This window comes from Chrysochloris asiatica, unplaced genomic scaffold (genome assembly GCF_000296735.1).
Source record: "Chrysochloris asiatica unplaced genomic scaffold, ChrAsi1.0 scaffold00384, whole genome shotgun sequence".
In the NCBI taxonomy this organism is placed as follows: Eukaryota; Metazoa; Chordata; class Mammalia; order Afrosoricida; family Chrysochloridae; genus Chrysochloris; species Chrysochloris asiatica.
Window position 1 is genome coordinate 1,593,824 of NW_006408902.1, and position 12,539 is coordinate 1,606,362.

General features: G+C 38.8%; 1 protein-coding gene across 1 annotated transcript in view; it reads left to right on the forward strand.

Moving 5' to 3' along the window:
- The window catches only part of LOC102822942 (chromosome unknown open reading frame, human C7orf57), a 91,219-nt gene that overhangs the window by 44,851 nt on the left and 33,829 nt on the right, over positions 1 to 12,539 (forward strand). The window contains exon 5 of the mRNA XM_006876508.1: positions 4,384 to 4,481. Coding sequence (XP_006876570.1) covers positions 4,384 to 4,481 — 98 coding nt within the window. The remainder of the gene's footprint in view (positions 1 to 4,383; positions 4,482 to 12,539) is intronic.

Genomic DNA, 12,539 nt, shown 5'->3' on the forward strand with positions numbered 1-12,539 from the left:
TACCAAAGGCTGTGCTCTTTGATCTTCATCAGTAAATGTTTTAAGTCCTCTTATTATCTTTCTGATAATTCTCCACAATTTTCCTGTGTCCTTCAGAAAATTCATCCAGATTGTTGTTGTTAGGTCCCACTGATTCAGTTCTGACTCATATCTACTGTGGTACAACAGAGTGAAACACAACATGGTCCTGCATCATCCTCCAACACGTTCCTATATTTGAGTCCATTGTTTTAGCCACAGTTTTTATCCATCTCTTTGAGGGTCTTCCTCTTTTTGCTGACCCTTTACCAAGCTTACTGTCCTTAGCAACTGATATAATGTCCAAAATATGTGAGACAAAGTGTCATCATCGTTGTTTCTAAGGAGCATTTTGGCTATACTGCTTCCAACCCATGGTTCTTGATAATTTACTACCTCCTGAAATGGTTGAATGTCAACCAATTCTTTCTGTGTGTGAATTGAGTGAAGGTTTACAGGGCAGATCATCAGTTTTACATTCAGCAAATCATTGCAATGATTACAGTCCTCTTCATGTACCATCAGTTAACAGTATTTCCTCTGTTACCTTTTTTTTTTTCTTCCTGATACATACATACTACACTGAATGTATGTATTTGTTTAAATGTCCAAAAGACACATTTTGCAAGCCAGCCTCCTGCCAGCAGGCACACTGCCATTCTCAGTCCATGAGCCTGTAGTCCTTTGCTGCTCTGTCTCTCTGTGCCATCACCTCTGTTACCATTGCTTTTGTCACCACTATTCTGGTTAGGATCTCTCACTCCTCTCATGCTCTTCCCTCTTGATGGTCCTAGGGTCGTCTGTTCCATAATGCCAGATTAACTGTTCCCTCGTGTTAGTTAAACACCTCTTCTGTCTTTACAGTTGCAAAAATCACCATTAGTGTTGATAACAATTACTCACAATTGAATCATAAAATCATATCCCCATCACCTTTCACCAAACCCATCTGGACAAGAGGAAAACTATTCAGTGGGGATTCTATCTTAGCCACCTCATTCTGACACTAAGCGCCCTCATGAAAGCTTGTAATCCAGCCACTTTGTGCCTTTATAGCCCCCCATTTTTGATAGCCAAAGCCTACATTACCTGTCCCTATAAGCTCAGTGTACTAAGGAGACAAGCTTGATCTTTAATACAAAGAATCCTTCCCTTTTAAGTGGAAATTTTAGCAATTACATCCATAAGCAAAGGTCTAGTTCATCAAATTGTAGCAATTTACACTTGTTCCTTGTATCAGTCTTCTTTATCTTCATCTGATCGAGTTCTTGTCAACAAGCCATCCAAGCTAGATCAAATGGGATTGGAAGTTTTCATATGCCTCCTCCTATTTCAGACCAACTGGTCGCTTCATCTTAACTCTAGTCCCAGTGGCTAGGTCATGTCAGGAGTTTACACATCTCCCTGAACTTCTCTCTCTCATCTCAAGGTCATCGGGTGTCTGTGGAGCATGGACAAACTCAGTCTATGTCTTTATTGCTGCATTTTCCCCACTTCCCCTCACAAGTTGACCAGGGTGATCACCAATGAGCATACAAGACTGCTCATGGGTTCCCTCTGAGTTTCAGTCTTAGAAAGGGGTTTACCCTGATGGATTGATATTTCTTGCCTTGATAGCTCTGAGGCTTGCTTGATACTGTCACAGCCAAACAGTTTGCCCCCCAACTCCTCAAGCTGGTCTTTCTTTCAAGAAGTATCTTCTGTTCTTCTAGCCATTCCAGGTTTGAACCAATTCTTTTTGACACCACGACCTTCCATCTTCTTTTGATGCTTTCTGTACTGTTTAGCATTTTGCCCATAAAATCCTTCAATATTGCAACTTGATACTAGAGAAAAAAATTTTTTTTTCTTCAGTTCTTTCAGCTTGAGAAATGTTGAGCATGTTCTTTCCTTTTGGTTTTATAAATCTAGGTCTTTGCACGTCTCATTGTAATGCTTCACTTTGTCTTCCCATGCTGCCATTTGAAATCTTCTGTTTAGCTCTTTTACTTCATTTGCTTTTGCTACTTTACATTAAAAGAACAAGTTTCATAGTCTCTTCTGGCATCCATCTTGCTCTTTCCTTCCTTTCCTGTGTTTTTAAAGAGTTTTTCTTTCTTTGTGTATGGTGCCCTTTACGTCCTCCAACTTGTCTGATGTTTGGTCATTAGTGTCCAATGTGCATTTCTACTTTAGAGATGGTCTGTAAATCTAAGCATATGTTGACTCTCATGGACTTGCTTTAATTTTCTCCAGCTGTAACTTTAACTTGCAGGTGAGCAGTTGCTGTTCTCTTCCACAGTCAATCGCTAGCCTTGTTCTGATTGATATTGAACTTCCCCATCATCTCTTCCACAGATATAGTCGATTTGATTTCTGTGTATTCCATCTTGTGAGTTCCATGTATGCAATCCCTGTTTATGTTGCTGAAAAAAGTATTTGCAATGTATAAGTCATTGGTCTTTCAAAATTTTATCATGTGATCTCTAGAATTGTTTCGATCACCAAGGCCAACTGCTAATCTTTCTTGTGTATGTCCAACTTTCACATTCTAATCACTAGTAATTATGCATCTTGATTACTTATTTAATTTCAAACTGCAGAAGTTGGTAGAAATTTTGTCCCCTCATCTTTGACAGATGAATAAATTTGAATAATAGTCATGTTAACTTGTTTTGCTTACATACACATGGGTATTATCCTATCATTGACAGAGTTATTCTTTAGGAGAGATCTTCAAATGTTCTTTTTAGTGATGAATGTGCCAGCATTCGTCTCCAATTTGGCATTCCCAGTTTAATAGAGCATCTGATTGTGTGATTTCAAATTGGCTGCTTCAGCTCATTAAAGCCTAGGATATCTTTGTATATTCCATGTAATTGTTGACTACTTTTCGTTTTCCTAGATTCATACTTGGTACATTTTGCATGCCAGTGCCAATTATTAATGGATGTTTACAACTCTTTCTTCTTATTTCAAATCATGCCACGTCAGCAAATGAGGGTCTCAAAACATGTTATTAAGGTCAGTTCTACTTTGAAGAGGTAACGCTTCCACAGTTAAATTGAGTGCCTTCCAACCTGAGGGTTCATCTTCTGGCACTCTATCAGACGGTGTTGTTTTTGTTAAGTGCCGTCAAATCGCTTCTGACTCATAGTGACCGTGTATAGGGTTTCTGAGGAGCAGCTGGTGGGTTTGAACTGTCGACCTTGTGGTTCAAACTGACCTTGCAGTCCAGCGGTGCCACATCAGGACTTCAAATCAGACTATGTTGTACGTATGCTCCTTTTTTCTTGGTATATTTTATAGTAACATCTAACTTCTTCTTGAATCTGCTTAATGACTAGGAAAGCAATCAGTGTTGGTGTTCACACTGTCAAGCAACTGAAAACCCTGATTTAGTTTAGAGAACTATATCTCTATAGCAGTGTTTGTGAACAGTAAATCATAAAACTGATCATCTGGGAGTGGATATCTGAGAATGATAACATCAGCAAATTACACGCTGTAATATTGTATGTAACACATATTACTAACAATATTAAAAACATAAGGTCCTAAGTACAGTTCTTTGTAATTTGAATATGTCATATCTTCAGGACTTTCTATAGTGTAATAAACTTTTACAACGTGGTTCGTCCAACCTCATAACCACAACACCCCCCCTCTCCTGCCACATTCTTGTTGTTAGGTGTCATCATCGATTCCAACTCATAGTGACCCTGAATAAGATTTCTGAGGCTATATATCTTTGTGGGAGCATAAAGCCTCATCTTTCTCCCATGTACATAGGACAGGCTAAGGAGTCCCCTAGAAGTAGTGAGCAATGAGCACACACTTTGCCCTTTGCAGTGATTAGATCAAAGCAGGTTTCGATGGCAGCTCTGGGTGTCCTTTCCCCTTTCCCCCACTCTGGTTCTTAGTGAAATGGTCAGATGGTAGGAATTCAATAAGAGTCTTCAGAGAATGCTTTTCCTGCCCACCTACCCACTTCTTCATCCAGTCCATTGGGTTCCTCCCCAGAATGTATGGTGAAGGGAGCTTCCAGTCATGGGAGTGGGGACCTCCTACATCTGGAAGTCCCATGAGGACTAGGCACCTTCTTTTGGGCCCTTCACATTGTTAATAGTTTGAGTTCTTTCTCCCTGAGAAGATGGCATCTTTATTTGAATTCAGCAACTGCTTTTGAATCACTGATGGTTGTTTTGTTGGTTATATTTCACTGTGTGACTGTTTTTGCAGTAAAATTACTATCATGCTGAGCACCTTGTTGTATGTATTTTGTATTTTTGCTACTGTTCATATTTTCTTCTTTTTCTCCTCCTTTAGTACCTAAGTTGTGCATACTCTTCACTAAATCAGGGTTATATATGTTTCCTGATACAGGTGAGGCTACCAGCTATTACCTCAAAGCATTCAAGCAAAGTGGGAACCCCCATCAGCTCCAAAGAGACTTCTGGGAGTAGACTCTCCTTTCCTCCAATGTAAGTGGATGAGCATCGTGCAGACTGTCGGACTTAACTTTGGGTTTGGTGTGCCATCTATACAAATGACAGCATCAGCACACTGTGTTAATGTTGGCCCACTGACATTTGCTTGACTATGACTGCTATGGCTTTGCATAGTGTAATATACAAAACCTTGGCCTGGTCTTGCAACTCTTAGCTTTCTTATCCCATTTTTCATTTCTTCTCATCACCTCTTTCTGCTCCTGTTGAGCATATTTCTTCCTTTTCCACATTGAGTTTGCTGTGCCATTTTGCATGCCGCAACACTTTCTTATTTCGCCATCAGCCTGAAACCCACCTTCATGATTTCAAAAGAGCTTCTTTTGGCTTTTAAAGTCTGGACTACTATTTACATCTATGTGTTGCTTACTTCTGTTCTTTTGTGTGTCCCTGAGATCTAATTCTTGTTGTTGTATCTTTTAAGTGTCCTTGCTTTGCATTCACTTCGAAATATTTCAGTTGCTCTTTATTTTTCAGTTTCCTAGAATCCTGGTTTCGTGCTAGAATACACACTACTTCTAGTGAGTGGGGGAAAGTAATCCATTATATTACAGTATGAGAAATACAATGAGAATGCTAAACACAGACTGGGAGGGAGGAAAAGTAAATAGAGGAAGGACTGCTAAAAGTATTCTAACAATAAATAAGAAATGTGATGTGTGCAACCTGTTTAACTTCAAAGCTCTTGTGATTTCCATCATATCCAACTCCCGTGTCACTTTCTAAGTGTGTATCTTTCATTGAAATGAAACAAGCAGTAAAATGCTGGTCTAACAAAGATAGCAAGAGGACAAGGCTGTTTAAGGGAGCAGAGGGCTGGCAAATCATTTTAATATGAATATGTGTAAGGAAACCTGGTGCTGCTGTGGCTTAGGTATTGGGCTGCTAACTGCAGAGTTGGTGGTTCAAGCCCACCAGTCGCTTTAAGGGAGAAAGATGAGGCTATCTGCTCCCATAAAGATTTACAATCTTGGAAACCCTATGTAGGGTCTCTATGAATCAGAACTTTGGAGTTCTGGTGTGGCACTGCAAGATAAGCTATCTTCTGAAGGTTGTTTCACAGTGAACTGCTACAAATTTCATTTTCTGTAATTGGATATTATGAAGAAAGATTTTGGAAACTAGGCTAAGCATCCATATGTAAGAAATGCTTGGTTACTTCCTGATGCTGTAAAATAGAACGATAGAGAAGCCTCCATTGGGTGTTTTTTTTTGTTGTTGTTGTTTTGTTTTTTTGTTCTTTTAACATTGCATTAAGGCTTGTATGAGTGTTTCTAGAACAAATTAGATTCCAATACAACAATCTTCACATACTTTATTTCATGACATTGGTTATAATCCTGTCAATGCAACAGCATTCTTCCCACTTCTTCCCTGGTTTCCACATTCCCATTCATCCATCTTTCCTGTCCCTTTCTGCCTTCTGAATGTTGGTTTGGGGCAAATGCTGCCATTTTGGTCTTCTAAGGTTGATTGTTCTTAGGAACATATTCCTCATAGGTCTCATTGTTCTCTTTACAGACCTGTCTATTGCTTGGCTGAAAGGTTATCTCCAGAAGCAGGTCCAGCTCCAGGTTTAAAAGCTATCTGAGGGCCATGGTGACTCCTTATGATGAGTACTGGACTGCCAACCACGAGGGCAGTGGTTTGAGCCCACTAGCTACTCTGCGGGAAAAAGATGGGCTTTCTGCTCCAGCAAGGATATACAGCCTCGGAAAATCTATACAGGGCTGCTATGAGTTGGAACCGACTCGACAGCACTTAACAACAAAAAGAAGGGCCACAGTGTAGGGGGGTCCACCAGTCTCTATTAGATCAGTAAGTCTTGTCTTTTTATTTATTTATTTATTTATTTTATGATTTTGAGTTTTGCTCTACATTTTTCTCCCCACTGGGACAGGAGTTTCTGTCAGAGCACTTGGTAGTGGTAACTGGGCACTGTCTAGTTCTTCTGTTCTCAGGTTTGTGTGGCTCATTCATCCTTTGGATTGTTTCCTTGAATCTTTGATTTTCTTCACTCTTCTTTGCTCCAGATGGGAAGATACCAGTAGTTGTATCTTAGATGGCCACTCACAAGCTTTTAATATCCAACCACTACTCAACAAAGTAAGATGTATGCTTTCTTTGTGGTCTGTGTTATGCCAATTAATGTCTCCTAAGACTGTGGTCTTAAGCCCTCAAGCCCAGTGTGATTCAGTCCTTCAAGGTGTTTTATTAGGGCTAAAGGAGCTCTGGTAGCGTAGTGGTTACGAATCGGGCTGCGAACTGTAAGGTCAGCAGTTCAAAACTACCAGCGGTTCTGTGGGAGAAAGATGAGGCGTTCTGCTCCCGTAAAGATTAACAGCCTCGGAAACCCTGTGCAGGGTCGCTATGAGTTGGAACCGACTCCACAGCACATAACAACAACAACAAGTTCTCATGACTTTACCTCTGTATGCTTTACTATATGCATAGATATATTTGCAGCACATACAATATGTACATAGAAATATAGTCTGCCAAACCTGTATGGGCTCATGGTCACCCCAAATCTGTGTTTCCAATCATAAATTATTATTTGTTGTTACTATGATTGCAGGATTATATATGTAATAGTATTTAGTGTGCACCAGAGGTGTATTATTTCACCATATTCATTCAAGCTGTATGCTGAGAAAATATTTGGAGAAGCTGGATTATATGAAGAAAAACTTGGCATCAAGGTTGAAGGAAGATTCATTAACTACCTTGCTTGCTAATGAAAAGGACTTAAAATACTTACTGATGAAATCATATACCACAGTCTATGATATGGGTTGCACCTCAAATGTAAAGAAAACAAAAATTTTCACATCTGGACCAGTAAATAACATCAATATAAATGGAGAAAACATTGAAGTTGTCAATCTTTGCTCAGATCAACCATCAGCATTCACGAAGCAGCAGTGAAGAAATCAAATGACATATTGCTTTAGGCAAATCTGCTGCACAAGACCTCTTTAATGTGTTCAAGAGCAAAGTTGCCAGTTTGAGAAGTAAGGTGTGCTTGACCAAAGCATGGTATTTTCAATAACCCTATATGCATGTGAAAGTTGGACAATGAATAAAGAAGGCCATAGAAGAATTGATACATTTGAGTTATGGTGTTAGAGGAGAATATTAAAAGTACCGTGGATCACCAAAAGAACAAACAAATCTGTGTTGGAAGAAATACAGCCAGAATACTTTCAGAAGCCAGGATTGCCAGACTTTGTCTTTCATATTTCAGACATATTATCAGGAGGGACTATATTATCTCTGGAGCAGGGCATCATCCTTGGTAAAGCAGAAAGTCAGCAAAAAAAAAAAAAAAAAAACCAGGAAAACACCCAACAAGGTGATTGGCACAGTGGCAGCAGCAATGAGCTCAATTGTGAGGTTGGTGCAGGACCGGGCAGTGTTTGGTTCTGTTGTGCATAGAGTTGCTATGAGTCAGTATGGACTCCAGGGCACTTAACAACAACAGAAACAATCTCCCATTGTCTCCCCTTTTCCCTTCACTCTAGTTAATACATGTCTACTGTCTAGTTAGTGATTCTTACCCCCTTTTCTTCCCATTCTTGGTAACCATCAAAGAATATTTTCTTTCTGTGTCTCATACAATATTGATCCTGTTATGATTGACTCATTTCACTCAGCATAGTGTCTTCCAGGTTCAGCCATGTTATGAAGTGCAGATTCTTTATTACTCCTTAATTTTGTATTGTATTTATTTGTGTTTACATACCATAGTTTGTTTATTCATTCTTCTATTGGTAGGTAATTACTCTTGTGACTAATACTTTGTGTCATAGCTCTTATTTTTCTAGGATGCATACCTAGTACAGATATTTGCTGGGTGATATGATATCTCTATTTCTAACTTTTTAAGGCTGAACCATATCATTTTCCATGGTGGTTGTATTGTTTTACAATTTTACCAGCAGTGATTCAGAGTTCCAATCTTCTCACCCCCTAGCCAGCATTTGTTTTCTGCTTTTTGATAATTGCTGTTATTGACAAGGAGAGATGATATCTCATTATTATTTTGATTTGCATCTCTCTAAAGGCTAGTAATAATTGCAATTATCTCTTCATGTGTTTGTTGACCACCTGAATGTTTTCTTTGGTGGAATGTCTGCTTATAGGTTTTACTCATTTTGTAATTGGATAGTCTGTTGTTTTGGTCGTTGATGTGTTGAAGTTTTCTATAAATTCATAGATTATTCCCTTGTCTGATAAATCATTGCCAAGAAATTTCCTCAGTCTTTAGGTTACCTTTTGACTCTTTTGGAGAAGTCTTTTGATGTGCTTACTTGTTTAATGCTTAGGAGATCCCAGTCGTGTAGTTTATCTTATGCTGTTTTTGAATTTGTAGTTCATGTTTGATAGACAACTTGGGCCAGAAATTAGGGCCTCTAAAATCACCTCTATTTTTTCTTTAATCATTATAGTTTCAGGTTTTACATTTAGATCTTCGATACAGCTTGAAGTTATATTTTGTATATGATGTGAAGCATGGGTCCTTCTTCATTTTTCTACAAATGGATATCTAGTTTTGCCATCACTGTTAAAAAGACTGTCTCTTCCCAATTTAGTGGTTTTGGTGTTTTTCTAAGGTCAGTTGTCCATCTTAGATAGATTTACTCCTAGATTGTAAATTCTGTTCCATTGGTCTTTTTGTCTGTCGTTGTACCTGTGCTAGGCTATTTTCATTACAATGTTTATATGGTAATATAGTAAGCCCTATGACTTGGACTAGCACCAGAATATTGTCAGAAATAGTACCCGAAGGTAAACCCCTCAGGTTGGAAAGCATTCAAAATATGGCTAGGGAAGAGCTATCTCCTCAGAGTTGAATGTGATGATGCAAATGGACCTTAATTTGCTGATAGGGCACAGCTCAAAATAGGATAAACAACGGAAAACTTCCATTAATAATTGGAACATGTAATGAACAAAGTATGAATCTAGGTAAATTGGATGTTGTTAAAAATGAAATGGAACACATAAACATGAATATCCAAAGTAGTAGTGAGGTGAAGTGGACTGACATTAGCAATTTTGAATCTGACAATCATATGATTTACTATGACAGAACAGACAAATTGAAGTATGGTGATGCATTCATCATCAAAAAGAACATTTGGGGAGGTGAGGCTTGATGGCAGATAGGGTAGGGATACAGTGAGGATCTCTGTCAGCAATACCACAGAATACAAGACAAAGCGGGATCAGGGGAGAGCTCCAAAATTCTGAACCACGTATCTATGAATATTAAAAAAGTTTGAAGGATTATAGATAGTGGAACTTGTAGCGGAAGTAAGAAATCTCATACTTTAGGATCTGCTGGGCTCGGTGGCCCAGAGCTGACAACTTGGGTGAGAACAAATGGCAAGACGAAGCAGGGAAGCAAGCAGACCCTCGAGGAATTAACAACCTCGGAGCAAACATGACAATATTCTCTGTTTGGTTTTGCTTTGTTCTGATTTTTATACTTTGGTATCTGTTCATAGGCCTCTCACTGTCTGTGCACCTCCATTCTGGTGACTAGGGGGTCCCTGAGTGAGTGGGCACCCCCACCACTGGAGGGTTCTTCCACCATGCATGTGTACAAATCCTCTCAGCATTTAGAGAGACTTGCCTACTCACTTGTTGAGTGCCTTGGGGTCAGTTCTGGCTCATAGTAACGGGAGTTCCAAGGCTGTGAATCTTTGCTGGAGCAGAGGGCCTAGTCTTTCTCCCATGGAATACCTGGTGGTTTCGAGCTGCCGGCCTTGGGTTTTGCAGCCTGATTTGTAACCACTGTGCTACAAGCAGGCAACTCAAAATAGCCAAAGCTGGCCCTGAACTGTTTATTAATATGGAATAGGCCAGAACAGGGGGTGTGGAGAGGAAAGGAGTTTAAAAACAAAACAGGCCAAAAATTAAATCCTGAGGTACAGTGTAACAACAAACTGGAATCTTGAAAATTATCAGATGGCCTTGAAGGCAAGAAGCTGAAAAAGAACATTAAAGTCATATTCATATTAGGCTACAGATACTATTTTTCCTTTCTCTCTCTCTTTTTTTTTTCCTTCTTTCTCTCCTCTCCTTTTTCTGCAATTATTGACCACGGTATCCAATCTGGGTTTTTTTCCCTTGCTTTTTTGCTGTTGCTTTTGTTGTTGTTTAGTTCTGTTTTGTTTTGTTTTTGTTCCCCCTTTTACCTATAGGGGGCTCTTTCTCTCCTTATACTACCTAAAAAGAGATAGCAGTTGCTGCCAAATAGTTAAGATACAATCACACCCTATAAAGCCCTACAATCCAGGCAAGAATCAATATCAACTGCCATACACCAGGGAGGCAGACACACCTGCATAACTTACTCTGAGTTAAGCAATAAAAAGAGTGAAAAGGAAAGACCACCCCATAATTACATCTACCTGGAAGCAATCAGAAAGCATAAAAAATACCAAAACACACACTCAATTAAGTATTAAGGACAAACATAAACACTAAACATGTCCAAAAAGCTAAAAGAGATGACCATATAAGCATATGTCCAGAAACAAGATAAACTGTCTGAGACAAATGAATTAGAGGTAGGCCTGGACTACATTCTGGAAGGAGGGAAGGCCTTGGAAATGCCTGAAAAGGAATTCAGAAAAATGATTACAAAATGTTTCAAAACACTTTACAATAAAGTTGACAAAAATAAGGAAGACGTCAGAAAAGTGCTACAGGAACAATCAAATAAGATAGATACAGCATTGGAAACAATTCAGAACCTACAGAAAGAGGTCAAAACAATTAATAATAGAATATCAGAAATAGACAATACACTGAAAGGGCAAAGGAGTAGAATTGAAGAGATGGAAGGCAGAACAAATTGGAGGACAAATCTCTCAATACCACAAAGATGGAAGAGCAAGCAGAAAAAAAGATTTAAAAAATCAGAAGAAGGTCTAAGATTCATATTGTACAACATGAAGAGGAATAACTTAAGAATTATCGGCATTCCAGAACTGGAAGAATCACACAAGTCCACAGAAGAGATAGTTGAGGAGCTTCTGGAAGAAAATTTTTCTAACATTTTCAAAAGTGAAAAGATAAACATTCAAGAAGCTCAATGAACCCCAGGAAGGATAAAACCCAAAAGAATATCACTGAAACATATCATAAGCAAATGCTCCAAAATCAAAGATAAGGAGACACTCCTGAAAGCAGCTAGGGAAAAGATAATCGTTATATACAAAGGCAAGCAAGTTAGATTAAGCTCGGATCTCTCAGCAGAAACCATGCAGGCAAGAAGGCAATGGGGACAGGGACACATATGCAAAACCCTGAAAGAAAAAACTTCCAAATAAGAATTCTTTATCCAGCAAAGCTATGAATCGAATATGACGGTGTAATCGGAAAATTCTAAGATAAACAGAAGCTAAGGGATTTTTCAAAAGTCAACCCAGTGCTACAAAACATCCTAATGGGAGTTCTATAGACTGAGAACCAATAAGAACAGATAACAAGCAGAGATTGACAATACGTGGCAGCAACTCCCAGAACTAAATTGACAGATGGAAGCGTCAAGAACAGAACAAAACTATAAGCACAAACTCAGAGAATCTGGGAGGTCAGTCTATGATCAAAACAATTACAATGTGAAAGAAGGTAAACACGTAGGAACAGAGATCCAGATGATGAGAAGGCCAGGTAGATTATATAATAAGATAGACTGCACTCAATGGAGGGAACAGTTAATGGCATACAAGATAATCTCAAAGAAAATGAATGCCTCACAACATACCAAGAAAATGAAAATCCAAGAAAAACATGGAAACATTAAAACTATAAGGAAACTCACAAGAAAGTCAACAAAAAGCATGAACTCAGCACAGGAAGACACACAGAACAAAGAAAGCAGCAACACCACACAAAAAAAGCAAATATAATGGCAGCAATTAATTAATTACACTGAATGTAAATGGATTAAATACAACAGTTAAGAGACAGAGGGTGGCAAAATGGATAAGAAAACAAGATCCTTCAATATGCTGT